The 25,898-nt window shown below is 41.8% G+C and overlaps 1 protein-coding gene across 4 annotated transcripts in view; it reads left to right on the top strand.

Annotated features, from left to right (window-relative positions):
* TLK2 (tousled like kinase 2) overlaps nt 1-25,898 on the top strand; it is a 42,902-nt gene that overhangs the window by 5,794 nt on the left and 11,210 nt on the right. For 2 of the 4 annotated variants that reach the window (XM_066566828.1, XM_066566829.1), the window contains 11 exons: nt 4,816-4,887; nt 7,271-7,340; nt 8,358-8,401; nt 9,481-9,576; nt 12,218-12,385; nt 12,946-13,041; nt 15,822-15,914; nt 17,466-17,576; nt 18,722-18,858; nt 20,236-20,388; nt 24,188-24,254. In XM_066566828.1, the coding sequence (XP_066422925.1) occupies nt 4,816-4,887; nt 7,271-7,340; nt 8,358-8,401; nt 9,481-9,576; nt 12,218-12,385; nt 12,946-13,041; nt 15,822-15,914; nt 17,466-17,576; nt 18,722-18,858; nt 20,236-20,388; nt 24,188-24,254 (1,107 nt within the window). The remainder of the gene's footprint in view (nt 1-4,815; nt 4,888-7,270; nt 7,341-8,357; nt 8,402-9,480; nt 9,577-12,217; nt 12,386-12,945; nt 13,042-15,821; nt 15,915-17,465; nt 17,577-18,721; nt 18,859-20,235; nt 20,389-24,187; nt 24,255-25,898) is intronic. The other 2 variants (XM_066566830.1, XM_066566831.1) reach the window with 2 other exon arrangements.

Here is a 25,898-nt window from a genome sequence, read left to right as displayed (position 1 = left end):
GAACCAGTTAATAAGAGTTGTAAAACTTAGAATTTAATTTTACAGCTCCTGCAGAGTGTGCCAGGACTTTATGCCAGATACTTGAAAATTGTTTGGATGCTTCTGTGTGCAACATTACTTCGAATGTGTTGTCTGGCTGCTAGAGCCCAGAAATAGTTGTCAGATCTCAGTCCTATTTCTGCTCCTAGGATGAGTCGCATGACCCTTCTGTCCAGTTTGCCATCAGTAAAGTAAAAATACCATCTTTCCAATCGTAGAGAACTCTCGAAGCATAATGGAAGCCAAGCAAATCCTGCTTGCCCATCTGATAGAGTGGGGTTCACCTGTGAACATCTGAGAGTAGATTAACTTCTCGTGGCAAAAAGACCTCAGTGATTTGGGGATTTCATTATCAGTAATACTGAGCTTTTCTAAAAGTCCAGTTAAGAAGTAGGTTGTAATTCTCATACTTACATGATGCTTGAAATAAGATAAGAATATGTTAATTAAACCTGACATAGTAGCACTACACCAGAGTAACTGTAGAGCCATATGACCATTTCACTTTGGTGTAAACCTGTGTGGAGTCAGCACTAACCTTTAGTGGAATGAAGGATTGACTCTTTGCCTTTGAAATCCATTGATCTGCTACAGAATTCAGAGGAACTTGGTTATCCTGGCTTGAGGTAATGATGCATGTCTATCTCCATGTCTCCTTCATTTAGACAGCAAGGGAATTTGCAGTGCATGTTGTTGTACGCCTGTGTTGGGGACTCTGGCTAGGCAGCTGGAATTCCTAGAGCTCCCTTTCAGTACAAGGAATTGGAGAGCACAAAATGGAGACTGCCCAGTTAGAGTTGTGGAGTGATGGATCATTTCTGGGAAGTTGGGGAGGCTGTGGAAATGTACAAGTCATGGGAGGCAGAGATGGTAAGGAGGCTGAGTCTGCTTGGTGTTGTTCTAGATGATCTGGTGGGAGCTATTAGCAGGATAAGTTGTTTCTTTAGAAGTCTCAGCCATTGAAGCCTCACTGTGGGCTTTCCAGGGGCTCTGGCAAAGGGAGAAATGACTAACCAGCTCCTGTGAGTGGCCAGATTTTATATTCTTGCCTCTTGAGTAGGAGTCTTCAAAGTGCCTGCTGCTGTTGCATCCAATTCTCAACATGGAGGCTTTATTGTGCATAGGTAGGTCACAGACTTTGAAGCAGCAGTTGATAGGTGAATCACCAGGGAAAAAAGCATGCCAGCTTATCTTGGAGAGAAATTCCTTGTGGAGGAGGAAGTGTATGCTGTTTTTTGTGCTTGTCATTTGGGTAAACACTATAGGTACTATTAGCTTGTTTCAGATGACCCACGTATTTTGAATTTTTGCTGAGCCACATCACCAATTGCCCTGACAGGGCACAGTGGATGAGTGGGCTGGAAGTGAGAGCAGAGAAGTGCAGTATTATCCCAAAGTGGTCTGTGCTAGAAAAATCAGAACTTCTGGAATAAAATTCATAAGCCTTATCTGTATAAACTATTGCATGTATATTATGCGCTAATATGCACCCTGCTACTTCCCTGGCAATATACTCATGTTAATGTTCTTTGCTTACTTCAGGTTTGTTTTTTTTCCAAATTCACGTTCATTCCTTCAATTCCTTTTGTGTCATGTCCACTTAAAAATTGTATGCTAAATTAAGTACTGAACATTTATCCCAAGTCAGTTGCTGAGTTAAATATAAACAGTCAGGAATGCTAAAATATAAATTTGAAGCATTTTTTATAGACACACTGACTGTTAACTGAAGGGACATACTCGGCTGTATGGTTTCTCACATCCATGCCTAAACTTGTTGCTATAAGCAGCTGATACTAATTTTACACATAGCTCCATGTTATCTGGATAATCAGGAAAACTTGCTTTTCCTTTCTCTTGACATATTACATGAGAAGAGGTGCAGCTGAGCACGAGGTCATGTTCCTGGAACATCCTAGGTATTGCATCTTTGTTGCTTTGAGTACAGCACATTCTAGTGGATAATTTGGGTTTCCATAGCCAAAATACCTCAAAACAAGACTTTTTGCCAACTTTGCCAAGTTTAGCTCTTGTCTGTAAAGGTCTTATCCTTTAGACTAAGAAAAGTGTCAGTGGAAGGTCCTCTTAAATGTAAGCAGGGAAAGGGAAAGTGATGCATTTGCTCCATTGCATGGGTCAAAACATGTCTACAAAGAATTAATTATGCATTTGTTCATAAATCAATACATGTGACAGTGAAATTGCAGGATACCTGTAGACAATGACAAGCTGTTCTGTTCCAGTTCCGTAATGAAGAAGTTGGTTCCTTTTCACCCTTTCTACTACTGCACTGAGTTGAATTTTACCACATCATCAGTGTAGGTTCTAGAGGAATATTTGAAATAAAGAAAAAAAAAAAAGGGGTGGGGGTGTTCTGGTCAAGAATCTGACCAGCATCGAACTCCCCTTTTATTAATGTGAGACATGGTTTTGATTCCAGCTGGTAGAGCTAAAAATTTCCCATGCAGGGTAGTCAGTGCAGGTACTTGTAGTACTGAAAGTAAGAAAAACATTGTGGATTTTGTATTAGGCATTTTCCAGCTGCTTGCATCCCAGAACTTTACATTAAGGTGCAAACTGAGTGGATTTCTTGGACAAGATAAACTTGTATTTCTGCAAAAAGTGTTAGTATAATTTTTAGCTATAAGTGGCCCCATCAGTTTATTTTCCAGGTGATCCCAGAATACAGGGGCCTTGCAGAAGAGTTGTCCTGTGTATGCCACTGATATTCCCCTTCAATCATAATGTTCATGGAAAGTTCAAATGTGGTGTTTTTGAAACAGCTGCTCCTGTCATTTGCTCTCCATCTGCACAATGGAGGCAGCGAGATTTAAGCAAATGTGGAAACAACTTTGACTTTCATCTTTACAATGTCAGAACCCCAGTGTGAGCCCAGCAAACACTCATTTGGAGAGATGCTCCTGTGTCTCACAAAGTTCTCACCTGGCACAGAAGTTTGATTGGTGCCTCAGATATGCTGTTGGGGTTGGAGTTCCTGAGAGAACAGACAGATTTTGGAGAGCAGCATTTGTGCAGTTATAAACAAGTTTTTTTCATGAGTGAAAGGATTCACTTTCTGTTGCCACTTGCCATAAGATTTTACAATTTTTTTAGCAGTGAGACTTTCATGTGGATGTAGCTAAGGTTAATGTTGGCACTTCTGTTAAGTCCTGTTGGCCCAGGAGTAAGTTCCTGGAATAACCAAGAGTTGTACCTATAACATATGTGAGCCATCACATTGGGTGGTAAGGAGCTTGTTGCTTTGCTTAAAAGAAACTATTGCTGAACAGATGAAGTGAAACATTTTTTCTGGTCCTGAGCTATTTGTGTGATCCTTTGAAGGGATAATAGTATGGCTTAAAGAATGTAAACCTGCAATTTTTCCTTAAGAGAATCCTAAATATTCAGCTTCTTGAGCTATTCAGGTGTTGGGGTTTCTTTTTTTTTTTTTTTTAGCAACTGAGCCTGTTGTTTTAGGAGAACTGAATTTGATATTTAACACTCACAGTGAACACAGAAGGTAAACGTCTAGTTTCGGCACATGCCTGCTTGGGAATTTAGGTTAGTAATAGCTAGATTATGTCACAATTTGATAGTGGTGTTTGTCCCTTGAACAGGGGAGAGAGAACTGATCTATTAAAAAATTATCTAGTGTGGGGTTCCTCTGTGGTGTTAAGGCCCCACTCCACCACTTGAGTCTTCTGCTCAAGTGTATGATGAGAAGTGGCTTTGCTTTGAGGAAAGATTGATTAGTGGGAAGTGGTTACTGCAAAGTTAAAAATGCTAAAATAGAATGCATCTTGGGAAAAGATGCTCACAAGTTATTAATTGAGAAGTGGCTTTATCATGTCATTCTTCCTGTTAATACATTCCATCATTAATTGTGAATCTTGTTTTTAACATCTTTGTCAAATTTGTCTTAATTTCTTAAGTTAGATCTGTAGGAGGATACTTTTGTGTCAGGATAAAACACAGTGACTTTGCATGATTCACTTTTTCCTTTTAAAACCAGTTTTATTAGAGATCTTAAATAATTTTCAAACTACTTGGATATGTAAAAATGCAGACGTGTATCCAGCAGAGCCTGCAGAGATGCAGCAGACTCTTGAGGTACCTGGTTACAATTTTGGTAAATCTTTTCTCGTCTCCTGAGTTTCTGCTTTGGCCTGGTGGGAGCAGCTACTCTGCGGGCAGGTCACACATGGGTCCATAAAATAGCCAAGTGGGAAAGGTTGTATTATGGGTACCAGTTGTACTGCTCTTAACACAAGTTTCACTTGTTCACTTTCTTAGTGTTGAAAAAAGCATAAAATGACACATTTAAATCAACGGTACGGCCAGCATCTGGTAACAGTAATAGCTGGCTTGCCCAGATGAGGATGCATCTAAATGCTTAGCTCAGGGTCAAGCAGATGCCTGTCTGGAGAGCTGAGCTTGGAACTCCTGCTACTCAACAAATTCGGTTTTCTTCCTCAAGCCTTAGGCTTCTAAAAATAGCACCTTGGCTATTTTGTGGATGTGGGTAAATAGACCAGTTAGGAAACGAACTGATGCAGAAATACTCCAAAGGCTGGATAATTATCCTGAGAAAAAAATGTTGAACAAGCCAACTGTCCTGCTGCAAATGTCTTCTGAAGCCTCTTAGTGCCCCATCCCTTGTCTGGGAGTTTGACCCATGGTGCTGCTGTAACTGTAGTTAGCCCAGAGACAGTGTTTTTTAGGATGGGTCTGCCTTGTAGAGAGGTTGTTTCTAACAGTCTGCTTGCTTTTCACTAGGGTCCGTTAAATAGTGAGTCTTCCAACCAGAGCTTGTGCAGCGTGGGCTCTCTGAGTGATAAAGAATTGGAGGTAAGCAGGCACAACTGCTTGGGTAGTTGGGTTTAAGGTGAACATGATCCATCTGAAAGCATGGAAGAAATTGTGAGAGTCAGTGACAGTCGTCTTAGTTTGGAGAGTGAAAGGGACCAGGGAAGTATTTAGCTTGACCCTGCAGGCTTTCAGCTTCTCTGTGAAGCTCCTCCTCGAAGCTTCCCACCATTCCAGGAAGGTTTTATCTAATCCCAAACGCAGCATTTGTAAAAGCTCAACTTGGGAAGCTGTTTTCAGCTCATTGGGATACGTTTTTGGATACACATAAAAGGCCAGAGAGCATTAATGGAAAAGTTTGCCATATCTATCAAAAAATGTGAGTTTGCCTAAGCCTGTACAAGGCAGAGCATTTTGTGCATTACTCTGTGAAAGTGTGGGGAGGTGAAAATTGATGCTTTGTCCATGGTTAGTCTCACTTCTTTAGGATTAACTATTTCAAAATACTCATCAAAGCAGAAAATGAATTGTCTTTAGATTTTTATTCTAAAATCTAAATCTAATTTTATTCTAAAATTGTGTTAGTAAACCAAAACCTCAAATAAGAGTGCATTTTCTTATGCATTTTTTATGAACTTCCCCCATAGTTACCAGGTAAGTTTTGGGTCATATTTCCCTCTATTATATGGCAGTACTAGTGTGAGGGGATTTTAGGAATGCAGTATCTTAAACTCCATAAAGTAAGAGTAGTTAATAGTGAAAATTTGAGTATTCATTCTTTTAATTGTTTTTCTTTTTAATGTACTTCTGTGGAGAGATATAAATTGACCAAGCTGACGTATTCGAATCTCCCATTCCTTGCTTTTTCAGTCTGTTACGGATAATGTTGTGTGTCATTTTTATTATGTAAGTACTTGAATGGAAAAACAACTTAAACTGATTCTCATTAATATGCTCACAGCTCCATGGAGGCTGTAATGGAGCCTGTGGTGTTACAGTCACGCCAACGCTGTTCAGGAGCTGCTCTTCACTACACACTGAGGAGGCAATGTCTCTGACTTTTACACATAGAGGGGCTGGAGCAGCAAGTCTCTAGGTGGTTTTGGAGTTTTCAGTCCCCTCATTCTAAAAAAGTACCTTGCAGACACAATAGCCACCTTTGTCTTAACATCCCCTCCATCGTCTTACCAAAACAGCACTGTCTGTGAGTGCCCAGCTGGTAACGTGGGGCTGTAGATGTCCAGCACCCACTGGGAACACACAGCCAGGTTTAGATTCAACTTTATCCTTTTTATCCTACTAAAGGAAGGAGATTGATTTCTGTGCTCGGTATGAGTAAGTCTTTTGGTGTAGAGATCTTTAAAGAGGGTACTTGAGATTTGGGTTTCCAAAGAGCATGAAACTTAGGTTTATCACAGACTCTCTGGCCATGGCTTTCCCTTCCCCAGAGCTGTGTTTTGCACAGTGTTTTTCTCCCTGCCCCCAGGCTATAGTTCAGTGGTGGCTGCATACAGCTTGGGAATTATTTGGGGCAATTTTAAAATGACAGTGGTAATGAGAATGACAAGACATCTCTTTCCAGCAACCTCAGTGAGCTGCTTCCAGCAGTGCTTCCCAATGTCTTCAGCAGGTTTGGCCACAGATGTGATCCTGGTGATGGGGAAAGCACCAGGGTCTCCTCCATTCTCATGTTTAGGCTTGCTAGCCTCATACAGACAGATAGGCAGGACACTTTTGGAGCCCTCAGGCCTGTCAACTGTGCTCTATGTTGTGCCTGTGCATAAATAAATTGATTGTGCATAAATCCACTGATCAGCTGCCCATCAGGTCTCTGGGTGCTCACAGAAATGGCACATGCAACTGACCCATGACTTTGATGAGAGCTGGTGAGGATTAAACAGAAGTCTAAGTGAATTGCTGCATCTGTAACAGCTTTGTCTTGCCTGCTGTCCTGGGATAGTTCTTGCAGCCATCTGCAGTGGGCTTTGAGAAGAAGCATTACCTGCAGGCAAAGTGAATTGGCTGAAGAGACTGTGATTGGTCTGCAGATTTGGATGTCAGTACTTAAACCTCTCATCATTATTCCCCTTGTACCGGTACTGTGATCACCTTGAAGGGGTTTACATAGGTTTTTATAAATGTTGAGCTTGCTCTGCTAACCCGGTAAGGTCACTGGCTTGCAGCAGCTAAAATAGAAAAAATAAATTACCCTCCTGTTAACCACATTCTCTCCCTCTGCAGCATATCTATGAGAAGGTAGCAACTCTTTGAGAGCAGTTGTTTCTTTAAGTACCAGCAATAGAAAGAAATTAACCAGAGAAATGAAATGGCTGCTGGGGATATAGAACAGATCATCGTGTTTGGACATTTTCTTTAAATCTTGGAATAACTGCAGTAACGTTAATTTTGAAGTATTGTTTAACAGACTCCCGAGAAAAAGCAGAATGACCAGAGGAATAGGAAGAGGAAAGCAGAAGCCTACGAGACCAGTCAAGGTAATCCATGCTGCGACCCTGCCATAGGATTGCCGCTTGCTTGGTAACTTGGGCACAATGTGCACAGGCAGTGTCCTAGGAAACTAATGGCCCTTCTCAAGGGTGTGTCAGGCAGCTTATTATAAACTACTCCATGATGGTGTATTCTCTTCTGGGAGCCTTGTTACCCTTATTGGCAGGAAAATACTTGGTTTATTTGCACAAACTCTTGCATTTTTATGGGACAGGCTGCCCAGAGGTTTCGTATTCTGCTCCCAAGTGCTGTTTTGGTCCTGTGTTGCTACATATACAGCAGCCAGACTTCCGAATACAGTCTGTATTGCTTTCCGAGACACGTGCCTGCCTTGTTGGAGCAAATTTTCACCATGACAAATCAGGAACAAGCTGTGCCTAAGCAGGCAGTGCTGTCCTGAATGGAAAACCTGGTGTGTTCAATCCAAGTTCACATTCTCTAGCAAATGGGCAGAGGGGCAGATTTTGAGTTCTTTCATTCTTCAACAAGAAAGTAATGAGAATTGTGTTGACAGGGCTGCTTTGATAATATGATAGTAAGAAAAAAGGACTAGGTTTTAATGAGCTGATGTTAAGCCACTGCTAATTATCTCTCAAACTCTTACAGGAATGCTTGTGAGAGATCTAATATGCAGTAATTTAGCTGAAGGTGGAGGAGTAAAAGTACCGTTTGCTCTCTCCTTATCTTGAAGGAAATTTTGAAGAACCTATGCAACAGTCAGACCTTCAGTGTTTTCTAAGTACTTCAGCAAGTGCAAATGCTGTTTGATTGGATCTGACATGTTTGGAATTGAGAGTTAATTGAATTGTCAACTGTAGAGCCTCCCAAAAACAGCACAAGGGCTGTAACCCTGGGGCGGGTTTTTGTTGTGCGGAAGCTTTGTTGTGATAAGTGTTGTACTGAACAGGAAAAGGAGTGTCAAGATGTAGGAGGAGATTTTTAGGATGGCATGGTAACTTCTCTAAAGTACAACTCTTATTTTAGTCCTTTGCTTTCTTTTTTAGGGAAAGGCACTCCTAGAGGACATAAAATTAGTGATTATTTTGAGGTAAGAATCTTTTCATTGACAAATCTGCCTTAATTCCCATTTTGCAAAATCTGTGGATAGCAATTTGTCATGTGACGTGTTACTGATCTGTCATTGGGATCATGGATTGGTGATGTCCACCTGATATGCTCAGATCTGATTAGGCAGAGGATATGAAGAAATTTATTTTTAAATTAATAGTTAGTTGAACAGTTGATAGGGCATTTTTTTCATTTAAGTGTAGGTTTGAGGTTGATTTCCATTGGAACCTCTCTCTCAGTTGAGGATATCTCTAGGTTTGCAAAAAATTTTGGTAAGGATCCAGAGCTGCAAAAGAGCCCACCTTCACAACCCTGCTGATTGGAGTGGGAAGTTGTTTACAGGGTTCCCTCTTAAGAAAAACTTCTCATGGGAGGCTGGTGCCATAGGGGGCAAACCCCTCCCCAAACAGTGATGGACATTCTAAAATCAGTATTCTTTTTGCACTGCATAATATCTGAAACTTTTCTAGGTCTGCACAATCCAGAGCTGTAGCTTTTCTCTTAAGTTTGTTCTTTATTTTTTGGAGTAGCTTGGAGTCAGAAATTAAGTGCTTATTAGTGCTTACTTCTTTCCCGGGTAAATTTTTTTATGAGCAGTACACTGTAGGGGTTTCTGTACCAACTGGAGCAGTGCCCCAGCTCCTTACCTCTCCTGCCTCTTAACACTGACTGGCACAGGTGCTTCAGTGGAGATGAACATTACCTACCACTCCTGTGGTACATATCAGACACGTCTCCTCACAGGGAATGGGCTTCCTAATTCCAGAGAGTAAATAACTGATCTATGGCCAAGCATGCAGGTTTATATCTTCTTGAGTTACAAAGGAAGATGTACTCAGGGAAAATACAAGTGTTTGTTTTAGGTACTTCAGTTATTTTGGAAGCTCTGTGAACTGTTGAGGTTTTCCTCTTAATTTATCTTCAGTTTATGTAAACTATTTCCTGAAGCCTATACAGCTTCATTTTTAAGGTGAATGTGTTTCTTTTGTCTGTGTAAATTTTGGTTAAATGTAGTATCTCTGTGGAAATCCTGATGATCAAATCTGTTTGTGTGCCCAGTTTGCTGGGGGCAGTGGCCCAGGAACCAGTCCTGGCAGAAGTGTGCCGCCCGTCGCCAGATCCTCTCCGCAGCATTCCCTGTCCAACCCCTTGCCGGTGAGTGTTCTTGGGGACACAGTTGGTGGCCTGGCATCGGTTAACTTGGTGGCCATGCTTCAGACAGGTAATACAAGGTTCTGTCTCTTGGTGAGTGATTTGGCTTGTTCTCCACTTTAAATCTGAAACTGGGTTCTGAGAGCGAAGCCATGTCTAGGACCCTGGGACAGCAGCTAGTCCAGCCATAACTGTCAGGAATATCTGAGCTTAAATTGTACAGGATGAATGTTTCTAACGTGCTGCCTGAGTACAGAGGGATGTCAGTCCTTAATAAAGGTGGAACTGACCTGTTAGTTACCCTTTATTCTATTGTAGCTCATGAACTCCATGGAGTCGGGAGTATGTTGTGTATTTGTGCAGCACTATCAGGGCTATTCTGATTTTGATTGGACCCCTTGGGTATCTTGAACAATGTGCCCACCATAATTATTTTGGGAAGGCCTTTTACTTCTGTTCATGTGCACAAGACTTGCAAGGGGCATTAGCAAAAGCTTCCAGAGACATGCGTATACATGCTCAGCTGGTGCTGGTTTTTGGCATGTAATTCCACTTTACTTGCAGCATTTCTGTGAGGTCTGGATGTGAAGAAGTAACACGTGTTTTTAAACCATTTTAGGACAGAGCAGCTAAAAAAAATTGTTGCAACTAGCAGAGCAGTATTTAGAGGCTCTGTTGCCTGGGCTTTAGTATTGACTGGGCCCCTCTTTAAAAATTTTCAGCATTTATTGAGTGTCACAAAAGACTGGAGACATTGTGGGAAAGGTTGGGATTCCCAAAACCAAATGCAAAGTCTCTGGGGATTACATTATTCTGCAGAGACCTTTGCTGAATGTACTGAACTAAACTCCAACACTGAACACTGCTCAGAATTCCATGTGTTGATAGATTTCAGAAGGTTTGCAATGATGCTTGAAGGGAGAGCTTCATGTACACTTCTAGATACTTTTTAATGTTTCTAAAAATTAAAATAGATCTTATTAATTGAATGGACTTTCATGCTGTCATTTATCAATTCACTAACACATCTCTTTAAAGAGAAGTTAATGAAAAAATAGCATCTCTGAATGTTGCAGATGTGTGAGGGATTAGGGACAATTCTTTATTCCAGCAGAATAAATAACCCACAATGGAGCAAGTGGATTCTTCCTGTGGATTTCTTCTTCTATGCTTGTATATGTTGAATAGGTAAAAGTTGAACAGAGTGTTTCTGATGAATATTGATTTCACAGTTAGTTTCAGCCAGGCCAGTTTGTCTCTCTCCTTACACAGGTGCTTATCTGCTGTTCTTTCCTCTTGCAGCTAAACCTGTGATGTTTGCTTATTCATAACAAACTATTCTGGGCCTTTGCAAGATCTGTCCTCTTCTTACAAACTGAATGTCAATGCTTTGATCTAATCCCAAAAAAAATGGGGGGATGAGTGAAAATTGGAGGACACTGAGTCTTACCCATTACAGGTGTTAGTACTGATCTTGGAAGGAAGCAGAGTGTTAAAATGTCTTTCACATGATACAAACCTCCTCCAGATCTGAATTTATCTGTACTGTACTGGAAAATTTCTGCAATCAGAACTTGCAGAGGAATTGTAATGGCCTCAGGATGTAACTACTTCTCTTCAAATCTCTTGGCTGATTTGAATTGCCTCACTTCTCATTGATTAGAATGATCTGCAGGTCTTGAGACTCTTGTGAGGCCACTCTCAGGCACAAGCATTCTTTTGGGGAAGGAAGCACACTCTTGGAATTGGTAATGTTAACCAGAAAACAGGTTGCAGTTTAGGTTTTTAAGAAAAACTGAAGCCTGACCTGACTCTTTGCTTTCTCTGAGGCATTTGCCTGGCCTGGAGTTACAGCTTGGAAGGACTTGCATGATTATTACCCAGATTGCCAAGTTTTAGCAGTGATGGTGTGGCTTTGGAAGCCAGGGCATTGAGATGCTGTGTGCTGTGATCAGTGTAGCTCAGATGATTCTTCTTGTTAAACTCAGTTCCTCTACCACAGTTGGAAAACTAATCTACTACAGGACAAAGGAGCTAGCCCTTAAGAGATGTAATGGACCTTTAAAAAAGGATTTTGGTAATGAATTAGTACTTCTCTTACCTTGCAGGAGATGAGCCCCAGCTGTAATGATAGAAGTGAGCATACCCTGATGTCTGGGTCCTAGACATGGTTAGATTGCTGCCATTTAGCACTTCTGACTCAGTTTACTTTGCCAGAATAGCAACGTATCATGAAATTGGCTGTTTGAAAATGAGTCCTTAAGAAACATAAAAAATCATAATTGTGAATGCATTGACCGCAATCCCAATGTAGATTTTTCGACCTGCAATCTATTTTGCTCCACTGACTGTGAAGGACATGTATTTGCAAAGGAGGAGAATGTGTTAACTGACAAGGAAGTCTGTCCTGTGTGTTCATTTGTTAGGGTTTTTTCCAATTGTTAACTTCATTTCCTTGTTGCTGTCTGCCGTTGGAACAATGACTGCAGGAGTCCTGTGTGAGTTATCAGATCCTCACCATGCTGCCTGCTCATTCCTGAGCTGCTGCTTCGCTGACAACAGTTTTGGCAGAGTCAGAGAATCGCTTCTTTTAATTAAAAAAAAAAAAAAGTAGTTCATTGTCTGTTTTTTGACTGTGTTGCAGCGGCGAATGGAGCAGCCGCTGTATGGGGTAGACGGCAGCGCAGCCAAGGAGCCGCAGGAGGAACACTCTGCTCTGCCAATGCTGATGTCGGTGATGCTGGCGAAGCAGCGGCTAGAGAATGAGCAGCTGGCACAGAGGGGAGGTGGCCTCTGTTTTACTTTTGTCTCGGTGAGCAGCTCTGAAAAGATTTGAATCCTAAGGCATGTGTCTAGTTAAGGGATGGGGAATTTGAAGCTTTTCTGCCCAAGTGCAGCCTCGTTTTTGCTGACCCCAGTCTGTCACCTTCTGGTAAGTTCATCTTCCTTGTGAAGAGTTCTAGGTCCCAGGCTTTGCTTATTTAATGAAATGGCATGAGTTTTAAGTTAACAGCTCAAAATCTTGCCTAGATCAAAATGATGTCATCCGAGGGGATAATGTGATAGATGCAGAAAAGCAAAAGATTGAAGTATAGTCTTGTTGCGAGAAGTGTTTGGATTAGCCTTGCTTAATCTCAGCTGCTGTGAATTATATCAGGCTTTTAAAAGCTTTATCCTCAGCAGGTTGGACCAGGCTTCTTGGAAGAAACTGACTCTGCTTTTATTGAGCTGTATCTCTAAAGCATCCTTAAACCTGAGCATGAAAGTGTGGTGCAGGCTAGACTGCAGCTTCAGTGTGGAGATTAATGTATCTGCATGGGCACTGGTGGTCATGCTGAGGGACATGTAACAATACACAACTTTCTTTTACAGGCCCAGCAAGGCAGCCCATCTTCTACCGGATCAGGGAACACTGAGCATTCCTGCACCTCCCAAAAACAGATTTCCATCCAGCACAAACAGTCACAGGTATAGCTCACTAGACAACATAGCTCTTGGATGTGAGGTTGAAGCTTGATGCAGCTTGTCTTCTGTGCTAGAGGGTGATGCTGGTAGTGGACATGATGTTCCCAGTGAGAAGAGCCAGTATTCCCAACTCCATCCGTAACTACTGAATGAAGTTAATTGCTCTGAGCTTTGTTCCTCATCCTATAAAGAAGGTTTTCAGTTGCTGCTGCTGGAGTTTGTCCAATCTGCTACTGAGGCTTTTCTGTGTCAGTGCTGTGGGCAGTTTGTCAGCTGTGTGTGATTGTGCCTGGGAGAGGAACACCTCAGCTCTGTCTTTTTCTGCTCTGTTGTATCCTCAATGTTCTTCCTCTCTCTGGAAGTGAAGGTGAGAAGGAAACCTGAGTGATAGTTGTGAATGTCTCTGTTCAGGCGCTGGGTCTGTTCAGGTACTGGGTCATGGGTGCATCACGTTGCTTACAGTACAGATCGCCACAGTCTTGCTGGCAGCTCTTTGATCTCTGCAGAGTCCACTCATGGAATAGTTGTCTTGTCAAGGTGGAACATGATGTATTCCTGAAAGTGCTTCCCAGCAACTTCACTGATGTGGAGTTAAGAAGAGGAATAGCTCTTCTGACTGCACTGCTATCTTCTTGGTACCATTTAAATTACTGAGATTCTTTTAGCTGTGTTATCTTCTGTTGCTTACCAGGGTGCCCAGGTTTATCTGCAATGCACCTGGTTTATCTCTTCTCTAAGCCTGCTTTTAGTCTTCTTTGGATTTTCATCTCAGATCTCTCTGTGTCTTTCCCTTTTAAACTATCATTTCCTCACACCAGTCTCTGTCAGAGGTTATTTTGTTGCTGGGAAGGTCCATTCTCCATTAACCCTGCAGGTGGTAGAAGTTCTGTGTTCAAGGACAGCAATCTCCCCTCTGGGGGTATACTCACTTGCTCAAGTCTGGGCTCTATTTTGTCACTAGGGTCGCATTTGTTGTATGTATTCTTAAGAATGTGTGAGAATGATGCCACAACTCAAGAACCTGCCAGAGATTATGTCCATCTTTGCTGTTCCAAGACCCATGCTTAAAACAGTGGTCAAACAGTGGTGTCACCTGGAGGAAAAAACAAAAAGTTCTTATTTTCTTCTGTGCTTAACACACCCACAAGGTCTGTGTTCTTTGCAAGACATTATCTGAACAAGCTTTCTGCCAGTGTTCAGCTTCATGATATTCCCCAGAGGTCTAGGTGGGGCATGTATGTGCAGGAAAGAATCTAGGACGATGTTTGGTGGTGTGATGAGGTCCTGTACACATTCTTGGTTTTTCCCTCCCAAGCCTGTTAGGAGTTGATAGAGTTAAAAAATAGATACACTTCGATGATTCCCAGCTTGAATCACTTGGGGCAGTGCAAGGAACAAATCAGCATGATTTCCTCAGTGTTTTCAGTTACTGCTAGTGCCTGAGTGCTCTGAGGTGACTTGGGGTGAAGTCACATGAAGGGGTATGTATCCTGACTTTATCTGACACAGGGCAAGTATGTCTCTGCCCTTGCCTAGGTGAAATAACAGTCAGTTACTAAAGAAACTTTCTGCTGTTTGGCCACCAGCTGCACCAGGTTCTCTACAGACATCCTGCATGGTGCCTCCCATGGCAAAGCTTTTCCTGCAGGCAAGGAAGCATGCACCAAGTCAAGTCAGAGGTGAGGTGACCTGCCCAGGCCACCTCTTAGTCTCTTGGGATTTTAGCCCCATCTTGCTTGATGTGCCATGTTGGCAGGAGCTCTGTTTGAGTTTTTCCATACTTGGGCATATGTTGGGAAGCAACAGTCTGCCAAGTTTGTCTCTTACTCCATGGTGTTGACTTCCAGGCAAGCTTGAAATTTGGAGAATAGTTATATAACATCTCCACAGGTAAGCCTCTGCAGTCTCTGTTCTCAGAAATGGAATAGGTGCCTGCCAACCACGACTGTGAAATCTGTGTGTACAATCCTGGAGAGTTTCCTCTGTGTTGACTTGGCTGTTTTAGATTCTGTGTTCAGGTACATACTGACTCCTTTGCCTTCGCCACCCTTTAATTGGAGTGCTGAATCTGAAATATTTAAAGAATATAATGTGTGTCTTCTGTTCTTAGGTATAACTCTCACTTCACTGCTTCGCTGAAGGTATTTGAGATGTTTTGCATCCCATAAAACTTTCCAGATAGTTTTCACTCAAGAGCTATAAAGCTCCTGTCCCCAGTGGGTACTAATACATTAATTTATCAGAAACAAAAGCTTGTGCCCAATATTCTTGTTGTCAGTCTGTTAAAATATTTTAAGATGAATACCTGTGTTTTCTGTCAGGACCACTTTAGAGCCTGCAGGTGTTGTCTTTGTCTGCTGGTGGCTGTGTGTGCTCATGAAAGGTCATAAAGTTGATCCTCCTGCTAAGGACTGGGATTTGGTGTGGGGTTTTTTTCTTAAGCCTTTTTTCTGTGTAAGCTCTCCTACATAGAGACCACCAAAGAGTATGCAAAACTCAGCTATAAATGTAAAATTCACAGGACACAGGATATTTTAGGCTGTTGAGAGTTACCAGTTTGTGCTCTTCAGAGCTCTGTGCTGGCTGACTGCACCTCCTGTGCTGGAGGAGCCCACCATGCAACAACAAAATGAATAATGGAGAACATTCTTCCCCTGAATGTCAGGATGCAGGGGATCAGTTCTTCTGAGGCTCAGCAGAGGGTTACACTGGGACTTTAGTGCTGACTATCTGAAACATTATCCATTTGTCTTAAACATGGTTATGGTGATTTTTCCCTACAGTCTGACCTCACAATGGAAAAAATATCTGCACTAGAAAACAGTAAGAACTCTGACTTGGAGAAGAAGGAGGGGAGGATAGATGACTTATTAAGAGTAAGTATTTAAAGTGGGACAACTCTTCTAAACGCTGCTATCTAAAGGTACTTAGAATGCTTGTGCCAGCCAGGCTGCAGGGCAGGGGCTTGTATACCAGGTGTAGAGCCAACATTTGCAAGGTAAAACAAATCCAGTGATCCCTTACCAGCAGGATAATTGTCTGGGCTGTGGACACTGTTTGGGTCTGATTGAACCTAAGCAGTATCTGGTTGTACAATGCAGAGTTGTTGTAGCTCTGGGGTTTTTGTCCTCAGCAGTGCTGTTCTCCCTTTGATCTGTTGCACACTTGTGTATTTTGCTGGTTAACCTAACATGTTTCTCTGCAGAATTCACAGAATCATGGCATCATTAAGGTTGGAAAAGACTTTGAAGATCACCAAGTCTAACCATCAGTGTAGCACCACCACCATGTTCTCACAAAACCATGTCCTCAAGTGCCACATCTGCGTTTTTTGAACACTTCCAGGGATGGTGACTCCCTTTTCCCTCCACCCAGTTACTCTCCTCTTCTAAGTCCTGAGGAGCTGACTCTGCCTTCTGTTTGGCAGCATGTTCACTAGCCTCTCAGTGGCCTGGGAAGCCGTGTTCTGAAATGCTCATTGGGAAGAATCAGAGACATGTATAGAGATGAGAATATCCTTTGGCCAAACCAAAAAAAAAAAAAAAAAGCTCTTAACTCATTAGTATTCTTCAGTAAAAGATAAATACCTAAATACCTTCAAATCAAGGATCTTGTTTTAATGGAGGGAGGAGTTCTAATTGACTTAGCTTTCATCAGCTGGGAGAGGCAGCTCTTGTAAAGTGTTGGAAAGCATTAGAAAGCACATTAAAGGGAGTAGAGGGAAGGCTTTCTGTGTGTCTGGTCTCAGCACCTGAAAGAGCTCAGTCAAGCTCATTGGAGACATGGGGCACATGTGTGCTTGTGGGAAACAATCCATGAGGCAGGAAATAGTTGCAGTTTTTTTTTAATTATTATTTTTGTTTTCACAAGACCATTAGTTGGAAGGGAAATGGTTACATTTAACTCTGTTAATGAAAGTGATTACACATACAGTCGTGCTGCATGCTGTGGTGGTGTGAACCAGCAGCTGCCACTGGGAGCAGTCTGTGTAGAAGGGCTGGTGGAAAGTGACTCAAAGAAGAACTTATCTGAAAATACAGTTTCCCTATCCTTTTACTCTGCCAATATTGTGGCTAAAGTGGGAGGATAGTCCAGCAATGACTAAGCTATTTTGAGACTTTGTAGCTGTGGCAAGGTCTTAAATGCTTAACAAAAAAAACCCAAAAATACTTCTGCTTGTCTTCAATCTCTTTGTACTTTAGTTCCTTACGTGTAAACCAAGATGACAGAACTTCCTTGTTTTAGAGGGATGTTAAGGTGTGAGTTAAAAACTTAAAAGTTTGTCTTGGATGTTTTGCTAAACAAAACCTGTTCTTTTAGCCTGCTGATTTGCTGACTTTAATCCCCATGGCTCTTCCTATGTGATGCTAAGTTTGGCTCTTCTGAGTGGTTTGAAGTCACAGACTTTGTTCTCTGTTCACTTTTAGGCTAACTGTGATTTGAGACGGCAGATAGACGAGCAGCAAAAGATGCTGGAGAAGTACAAGGAGCGGTTGAATCGATGTGTAACGATGAGCAAGAAGCTTCTTATAGAAAAGGTTAGCAGAGGACATCTCTGCAGCCACAGTTCATGTCCTTGAAAACGTCTCTGTCTTCTTAGCAGTAAAAACCTGCTCCTGTTGCTTCAGTGATAAAAGATAACTGGAATTCTGTCTTGAATTACTTCTTTGCAAATAGGAATGTAATCCAAAGGCTGAAGTGGTTCACAATGTTCAGATTTGGTCACTTTCCACAGTGGCAGAGTGATCTCTTGCTTAAATGAAAGAGCTTGAAATGCAGCAGGCATTGCTTGATTTGGAAACCCATACACGTGAAAAGCAACGTTGTGCAGCTCTGGGAAGGCAGGAGCAGTGTCCCATTGTGCAGTGGAATTGCAGATACGCTCTGGGACATGGGCAGGCGATTTAGACCTTTCAAATGGCAGAGTTGGAGATTGTTGCTTTGTGTAACACTGAAAAAAACACACTGGGGACAGTGCCACGTTCACCAACATGCAGCCTGGTTCATTACGGAAAGATTTCCAGCTTTCCGGATGGTTAAACAGTGTAAGGGTTTGTTTACTCTTTCACCTATTGGCCAGTTATACCTATTGTTTGTGGGTACTGGATGGGCAAAACTACTCGGGTGCTGGCTGGGACGTGTCATCTGTTTGAATTGATTTTGTCACAGAGCTGATTGTTCTTGGCTGAGCAGGGCTCCCCTCTCCAGAGTGGTGACCTAGCAGAGATTGTGTCACTTCTGGACATGTACAAGACAAGGACTGAGCTGGCTGATCACTGTATCTTAGTCTTAATAGTGATTCAAGGTACATTTTGTTTCTTCATCTCCTGAATAAGGGCCTGGTGAGAGCTGGGCCTGCAGTCTATCTTGGCTACTGATAGAAAAAGACAGTTTTAATCCTACTGCCAGGCTGATCTCAGCTGATCATAGGATGGGTGAGCTGCCCAGGCAGTCATCAGGAGGGAAGAGTGAGGATGAAATGTCATGATGGAGGTGAACAAATGCCTGCCAGACCAGTGTGAAGCACCAGCAATAATTTGGTCAGTGATATTCAGCTGGGTTTCAGATAATCAGAACTGAAATAATAGAAAGTGGAAAGAATTGGTGATGATTTAAAATGCAGCACAGCCCTTAGCTAGTAATTTATAGCTTGTATATTTACGTGGCTTTATTTTGCTTTCAGTCAAAGCAGGAGAAGATGGCATGCCGGGATAAGAGCATGCAGGATCGATTGAGGCTGGGGCACTTCACCACGGTGCGGCACGGCGCATCCTTCACCGAGCAGTGGACAGATGGTTATGCCTTCCAGAACCTCATCAAGTGAGGACAAACAGGATTGTCTTTAACTTCAGAGGCAGAAATGGAAAAAAACCCTAGCAGTTGTGTGTGATGTCTTGCACGTCAGAATGTGAGAATGGTGTGACTGATGCATGGAAGGATCAGAGAGGAACTCCTGACTCCTGGGGAACTTCTTCACACTGATGTGAGAAATCCATCTCCACTGAAACTTCCAGAGACTGGAAGTGGAGTGAAATGGTTTGAGTTGGCCTCTGGGCCAACTGTTATTACCTGTCGGAAATCCTCAGTGCACCCACCTGGCTGTGTAGTGCTTGGGATGGAGGGGTGGACCAAAATCTCACATATATTGTGAATCAGTCAATTTGATTTGCATCCTTGCATATATTGGTAAAAGAAGGCTAATTAGCTTGCACTATTTTTTTTTTCCTTTAAGTAGAAAGTATAGAAACTTGAAAGAGAAAATCCATACTATTTAACTTGTTTTGCCTTCTGGTAACAGTGATCAAAGAGGCTGCAGAAACCTGGAAATGAAGATCAGAGACCCTTTATGCAGGATATTAATGGAAATATCCAGTCAATTCCCACCTGGCCTAGACCTTTAAGTAGGACTCGGCAAGTTAATTGCATTAGAGAGTTATGTGCGATCCTTTAAAATCACACCACTTCTCTGTAGTCTGACAGGGAGGTGCAGCTCTTGTTAGGCACAGATTAAGGACTTTATAATTCTTCCTTTGTTTATACTGGAAATCATGGAAAAAATACTTCTGGAATGCTGCAGTCTCAGTCCCTTTTTAAAAGGAAGTAGGTAAGCAAATGCTTAGGTCATTTAGACTTGAAATTTCAAGAGTGCTTTTGTCACTATAAAATGTTTGAGATAGTCTTTTCATCTTGGAGGAGAGACAGTTCCTTAGTGAAATCGGGAATGATGTTGGTTATATTCCAGAGAATTTGGGATAGCTTACCTGTACTTTTGAAGTGTAAGGATACTTTCTCAGACAGTGCCAGACTTCAGCAATAGTTTTAACAGGAAAATCTGAGATTTTGAACAGAGGCTTTTAAGAAAAAGTGTGTGGAAAGTTAGTGACTTGCCATGGATCCTAGGTTTCCATGGGGTTAGCAAGTCCTTTGGATGTCCTCTGCATGAATTAAACCTTTCACTTACTGGAAGATTTCTGTGAGCCAGGAAAATAATCCTATTCTACGTAAAAATACCTTTAAAACTCTGACTCATCATATTTGGCACATTTCCCTTTTCTGTACAAAAATATTTTGTTACAAATCTTACAAGTGCAACTGATTTGAAATTCATGGGTCCAATCTGGTAAGAACAGATGCTGAAGACAACCAAGTGCGCACCCATAGTTATCTGTCATGTTTTTTCTCCTCTCTGCTTTTCAGGCAACAGGAAAGGATAAATTCCCAGCGGGAAGAAATAGAAAGACAACGAAAAATGTTAGCAAAGCGGAAGCCACCCGCGATGGGCCAGACCCCTCCAGCAAGCACCGAGCAGAAGCAGCGCAAGAGCAAGACCAACGGAGCAGAAAATGAAACGTAGGTTCTGTGGCCTTCTTGGTGCTTGGCAAAGCCACATGCTTTGATTAGAGCACAAAATATCTCCTGGGAAATGGAATCTTGCCCTTGCCTCCAGACTTCGCTCCATGAATGAATGTTGTGGAATTAGCCTGGCATTCAGCAACATCTTGCTCCAGTAGTTTTCGTTGAAGTAAAATAAGGATCATTGCTGAGTCCAGACTTGTATGAGCTTAACTTTATTTTTTTATGAGTCCAGTAATTTTTTCAGTATTCTGCTGTGGTCACGTTTGAAAAGTGGGCTCTGACTTTAGTGTTGTACGTTCAGAATTGATATCTGTATCAGGGTATACATGGTGCCTTTTTTTTAAGGAAAACAAAATTGTACACATTTAGAAGCCTCAACTTCTGTATATTTACTGTGGAGAATTCTGAGTTACAAGTTTTGAAACAATTTATTTGGGATGCTGAAGCAGTAAGATGCTCTCTATAGAGACAGTGCATTGAGCATTGGCCTGTTCTCCAAAACAGTTCTTCACACATAGGTGACTCAGGGAAACACTCTTCTCGTGTTTTGTTTTTGTTTTTTTTTCCCCTGCCTCTTTTTAAGTTACTGATGCTCTAAAAGACTTGATAGTCTTCTAGAGTAAAACTGGGACTTGAAAGAACTTTAGAACATTGTTATTTCAGAAGCTTTTGTGAGTTGGAAGTACGTTTAGTCATAGACTTAGCCCTGCCTTCTCCTAGTTCCCTTTATAGACTTAATTTTATTGCTGTAGGCTAATACCATAACCCTCATTGACACTTTTCATTATTAAATCTCCTGGGCTTGACTTGACCTCAAAGTTCCAGAAGCCCTTTGAATTCTTGGTCTTAATCTTTAAAAGGACATGTGAAGCAAAAGCTCCCACTGCCTTCACAGTCTCAGCAGAGATGGCACAAGACTGTGAATCGTGATATTCAGGGTGCCCTCAGCTCCAGGGCTGTGACCCCAGAGTGGGATACAGGTGCCTGCAGATCAGGTGGCTTGTGTTGGAGAGCACTGTGTGCTTTCTGCAAATAACTAAGTTGGTTGAAGACATTTCCCCCTCATTCTGGCCAAGGGAGCCTGAAAATAACTAAATAAAACTTTAAAATCATCCTTTTTATTGCCAGGTTTGAGCTGGGAGGAGCAAATGGAATGTCTGTACATGGATATTTTGAAATATTGCTATTCACACTGGTTACCTTTCCCTTCCAAAGGACAGGATGAGCTTTCCCCATTTTTTGTGGGCTTCTTTTTCTCCAGCAGTCTGGTGCAGCTGTAGCATGGCTTATTCTGGAGACATGGCAGCACAGGTCCTGGTGAAATCCTGGTCACGTCTGTGATGCTTCTGCTTGTGCTATGAGCCTGCCTTGGCATAATCCAGCTTTACCATGCTGTGCTAGGAAGCCTCTTGGGCTCCCAAGGCTATTCTCTGTTTCTTACTGGTTTATCATTCTTCACTGATATGTTTTAGGGTGATATTTTTGTGGTTTAGAAAGCTTCTTGTCATGTACTTGATTAAAAACTGCTTGCCAGGGTGTGGATATGGTTCGTGTGGAGTGCTGTAGTTTATGTGATAACACTGGGGTTTTTGCAAGTCAGCTGTAGCAACTGGACTGACTGACTACTTGCTTAATCATTAGTTATCCAGTAAGTGCATTTGTTGGACCATTGTGTATCAGGAACAAAATTTTACAACCTCTGGAGGGAGGCTTTTCCCTTCAGTTTTTGGAACTCTTACAGAGGCTGATTTTTAGGCAATTTCAATATAAACGTTTCTAAAAGTTGAATGAGAAGCAGACAGCCAAGTTCCATTTTGATTTTTGGTTCCTTTGTGGTTTATGGTTGCTGCTGTGTCTTAAAAAGGAGAGGAGGGTCCTGTGATGCAAATTTAAACGCAAGCTCTCCCAGAATGAGTTTTCTAGTGTGTGAATGAGAAAAGAGTTTTCATTCAGGAAGATTATTCTGCTGGGGCTGGTTGAGATTCATTAGGGCAGCCTTCAGCTGTGCTAGAGGTAGGTAGGGTGTTTCTAGCATGTTTCTGTGAAACAGGGCGGTGTTTGTCTCAGAGCCCCCTTGATTTTTGTTATGGTTGCTGTGACAGACAGCTATTTTGGGCATTGTTAGCCTGGTGGTGCTCGTTACATCTCTGCCCTAATGAGTAGACTGATGGTGTTTGTTATTTGTGCACAAACATATGTGCAAACCTTGTTGCTGGTTTATTCAGATTACTCTTTATTCCTTACACAGCAACAGCAACCAAAGAATCACAGAATCACAAAGACCTAAACTCTCGGGACGGTCTTTCAGATTATCTGAATCTAATTAAAATTCATGCTGTGTGTGTGAATTAGAATCATAGAATCACAGAATATCCTGAGTTGGAGAGGACTCCCAAGGATCCTCAAGTCCAGCTCAGGACCGTCAGCAGTTTTATAAGAAATGAGACAACATGTGACCATTTTTGGTACTGGCTTTGTTTTTCATGTATCTTTAATTTGTAATAAGGAGTTGCTTCTGCTCAAGATTCTTTCATAGGGAAATTGGCTTATGAGTTTTTCATTAAATTTATCAGGTAACAACTGCTTTAGGCCTTGTTTCAAGTACCTGGACTCTGTGCATTATCAACAGAGGGAAGTTGGGACATTTCAAGATGAGCATTTGATGAGCTGAATGCTCTCACCTCGCAATTTACTGAGTAAGGTCCCCCTGCACAGCCATAGGACTCGGTTCCCCCCTGAAAGAAGTTGAGGTGTTGATGCTCTGGAGGCCTCCTGCACTAACCTTGTGTGAAAGTACTGTGTAGAGCATAATTGGTGTTGCAGAAATCCTCCTGGGATATGCTTTGAACTCAATTTAGGTATAGAAGAAGATATTTGCATGCTGTCACGTGCAGGTCTTGTTTACAGAGTGAACAGATGCAATTGATAAGCATGTCATAGCTTTATGTTCACATATGATGCTTTTACCAAATTCCTTGTTGGTAGTAATGAGATGGTTAATATAGTGATAAATTTTTCTAGTCTTAAAAGACCTCAGTGTGTCATTGCACTTCACTAGTGATGGGCTCTGTCACTCTTTTAGTGTAAGGCTTTGCTTTGTCCTATGTAGCATGCTTGGCATGGAAAAGAGGTTGAAAACATGAAACTTCTTTTGACCTCCCACCTAGAGCAGAAATTTTGCACATAATTTACTGCCAATAAAATAGGGATTATTTTCCTTAGCCCATTGCTTCTCCTAACTACATGTGAGGTTGAAAATATGATAAAGTAAATTGCCAAAGGTTTCTCTGGAAGCCACTTGACAGAACCTGAAACAGGAAAAAGTTCTGAATCTCAGGTCATTGCTCTGTTCGCAGTGGCTGTGTGGCCAGGTGTGCTTCTAGTCTCAGACTGAATAGCTGGATTGAATTATCCAGCTTTTATTATAAAGAAAAATTTGAAAATGAGTCAATAAAGCAAACTTTACACAGAAAAATAAGATGTGGAATATTTGGGCTTCACTTTTCTATATTTAGATTATGGTTTAGCTGTCTTCTTTAAAAGTCAGTAGCCTATATGGGTGTTATTAGGAACTTGAATTTGAAATTAATGGATATTGTTGAGGTTTAAGGTTGTGTTCTCCTTTAGACTGATTACGAAAAAATATAAGTTGCAGAGTTTATCTAAAAATTTTTGTGCTAGCTGTTGATCTACTCTGTGGAGTTGTTACTTCCACTGGCAATGTGCATTCTATAGATTGCTCGCTTTATGATGTTTGGAAACCTAATGTGTTGAGTCTTCCTTTTTCATGCAGGTTAACATTAGCAGAATACCATGAACAGGAGGAAATCTTCAAACTCCGACTAGGTCATCTTAAAAAGGTAAGAACTAGTTGCAGCAAAGGCTTTTTGTGCAGTATTCTGTGAACAAGAGCATTTCTCTGTAGAGGTCACTACTCGTTTGATAATCAAGAGGGTTTTGCAGTTTCAAGGATTAGCCAGAATTTTGTAATAATTTTTTTGGGGGCGGTGATATTCACAGAAGATGTTCTTTGCTTCAATAAATAGCTTTCTCTGTCCTTACAGTTAGGATTTCGTGCAGAAATTCTACTTTTTTGATACATCTTCTGTCACTGTGACCTGTCTAGTGATGGACTCTGAATGTGTATAACATGAGGGAACAGTAAGGAATGGACCGAGGGAAGAAAATTATAAAAACAGAACAAAAGAATGCAAGTCATTGACTTGTTCAGTTCTTTGTTATGTTGAGTAAACCAGTGTTATCACTCCAATAAAATCTCTTGGGCTGTTGCAAGCCAGTCCTGTTCAGGCAGCGGCACTGCACGTTTGTTCTCAAATACCTTGGCCTCAGTAGAAACTGTACCTGCAGGTGAGGTTATATTTAGATAAGCTGTTGGTTACCTTGAAAGTGATTGTGGTGACCTATAAATAAGTTTTCTGGAACACTTCAACAGATGAAATACTGGGAAAAAAAGTAGCTGTCTTCTGCCATTTCCTGGTTAGGTGTGATCTTTGCTAAGGTCAAGGAGTTTTCTTTTGGAAATGATCCAAAGAGGAAGTAAATGTCTTGCTGGAGTGCCTCTTCCTTTCTCAGGTGGTGCTCGAGCTCTGCATTTAGTTTTTTTCCTGTAATCTTGACACACAAGCTGAATGCAAGGCTTCATTAATGTGTCTGTACTCCTTGTTATTTTCTGTGGAAGGGAAAGGTTACTGAACACCCAGAATCTGCTGACAGTCTGCCCATTATGCTTTATTGACCTGTGAACAAAGTGAAGTGACACAGGCAAGAGAATGCTGTTGGCATGCTGGCTCTACAGGTCCTGTATTGCTCCAGGGGATTAACTGCAGGTCCATCTATCCTTGGCATAACATTGCCACCCTGGAATGGAGGAATCCATTTGGAAATGGACCTTAATAGAAAATGAAGTAATGTGTTGGGATCGTGGCATTGTCTGAAGCTGTGCTTACCCTTCTCCACTTTTGGAAACTGGCTCATTCTTTATATCTAAAAATAGAACCAGTTGGAAAGGAAAGGAGCGGAGTCACAAGGCAGATGGGTAACAGTGTCCCCTGAGTCACATGCACAAATTGTACTGCTCAGGGAGCATGTTTGAATTGAGGGTTGCAGCCCTGGCCACAATGATGTGAATTCTCATGTAATTTTTGAGGGCACCAGAACTTCCAGCTAGGCAAACACTATGTCAGAACTTCCACATGGCATTGAGGAACACTCTGACCTGTTTGAGCAGTTACCACTAGTAGAATATAACGTCATTCTCTCACACTTCCCATCCTGTCCAGATGCTGCCCCATCCCATATGTCATCTTGACATCCCTGCTCTAACTGCTGAGGGTTGTCTTCTTTCTCTTGTCCCACCAGAACTGAAATTCCTTCAGAAACAGCTGCATGGCACTTATTTGGGGAAAGAGCAAGACCAGAGCAACAAGACTTCTTAATTACAGAAACTATTATAAACAAGGAGGTGTAAAGATATGTCTCCTCCT

This window comes from Molothrus aeneus, chromosome 28, assembly GCF_037042795.1.
Source record: "Molothrus aeneus isolate 106 chromosome 28, BPBGC_Maene_1.0, whole genome shotgun sequence".
Taxonomy (NCBI): domain Eukaryota; kingdom Metazoa; phylum Chordata; class Aves; order Passeriformes; family Icteridae; genus Molothrus; species Molothrus aeneus.
The sequence above is the reverse complement of the archived record's forward strand: the minus strand, read 5'-3'. Positions and strand labels throughout refer to the sequence as shown.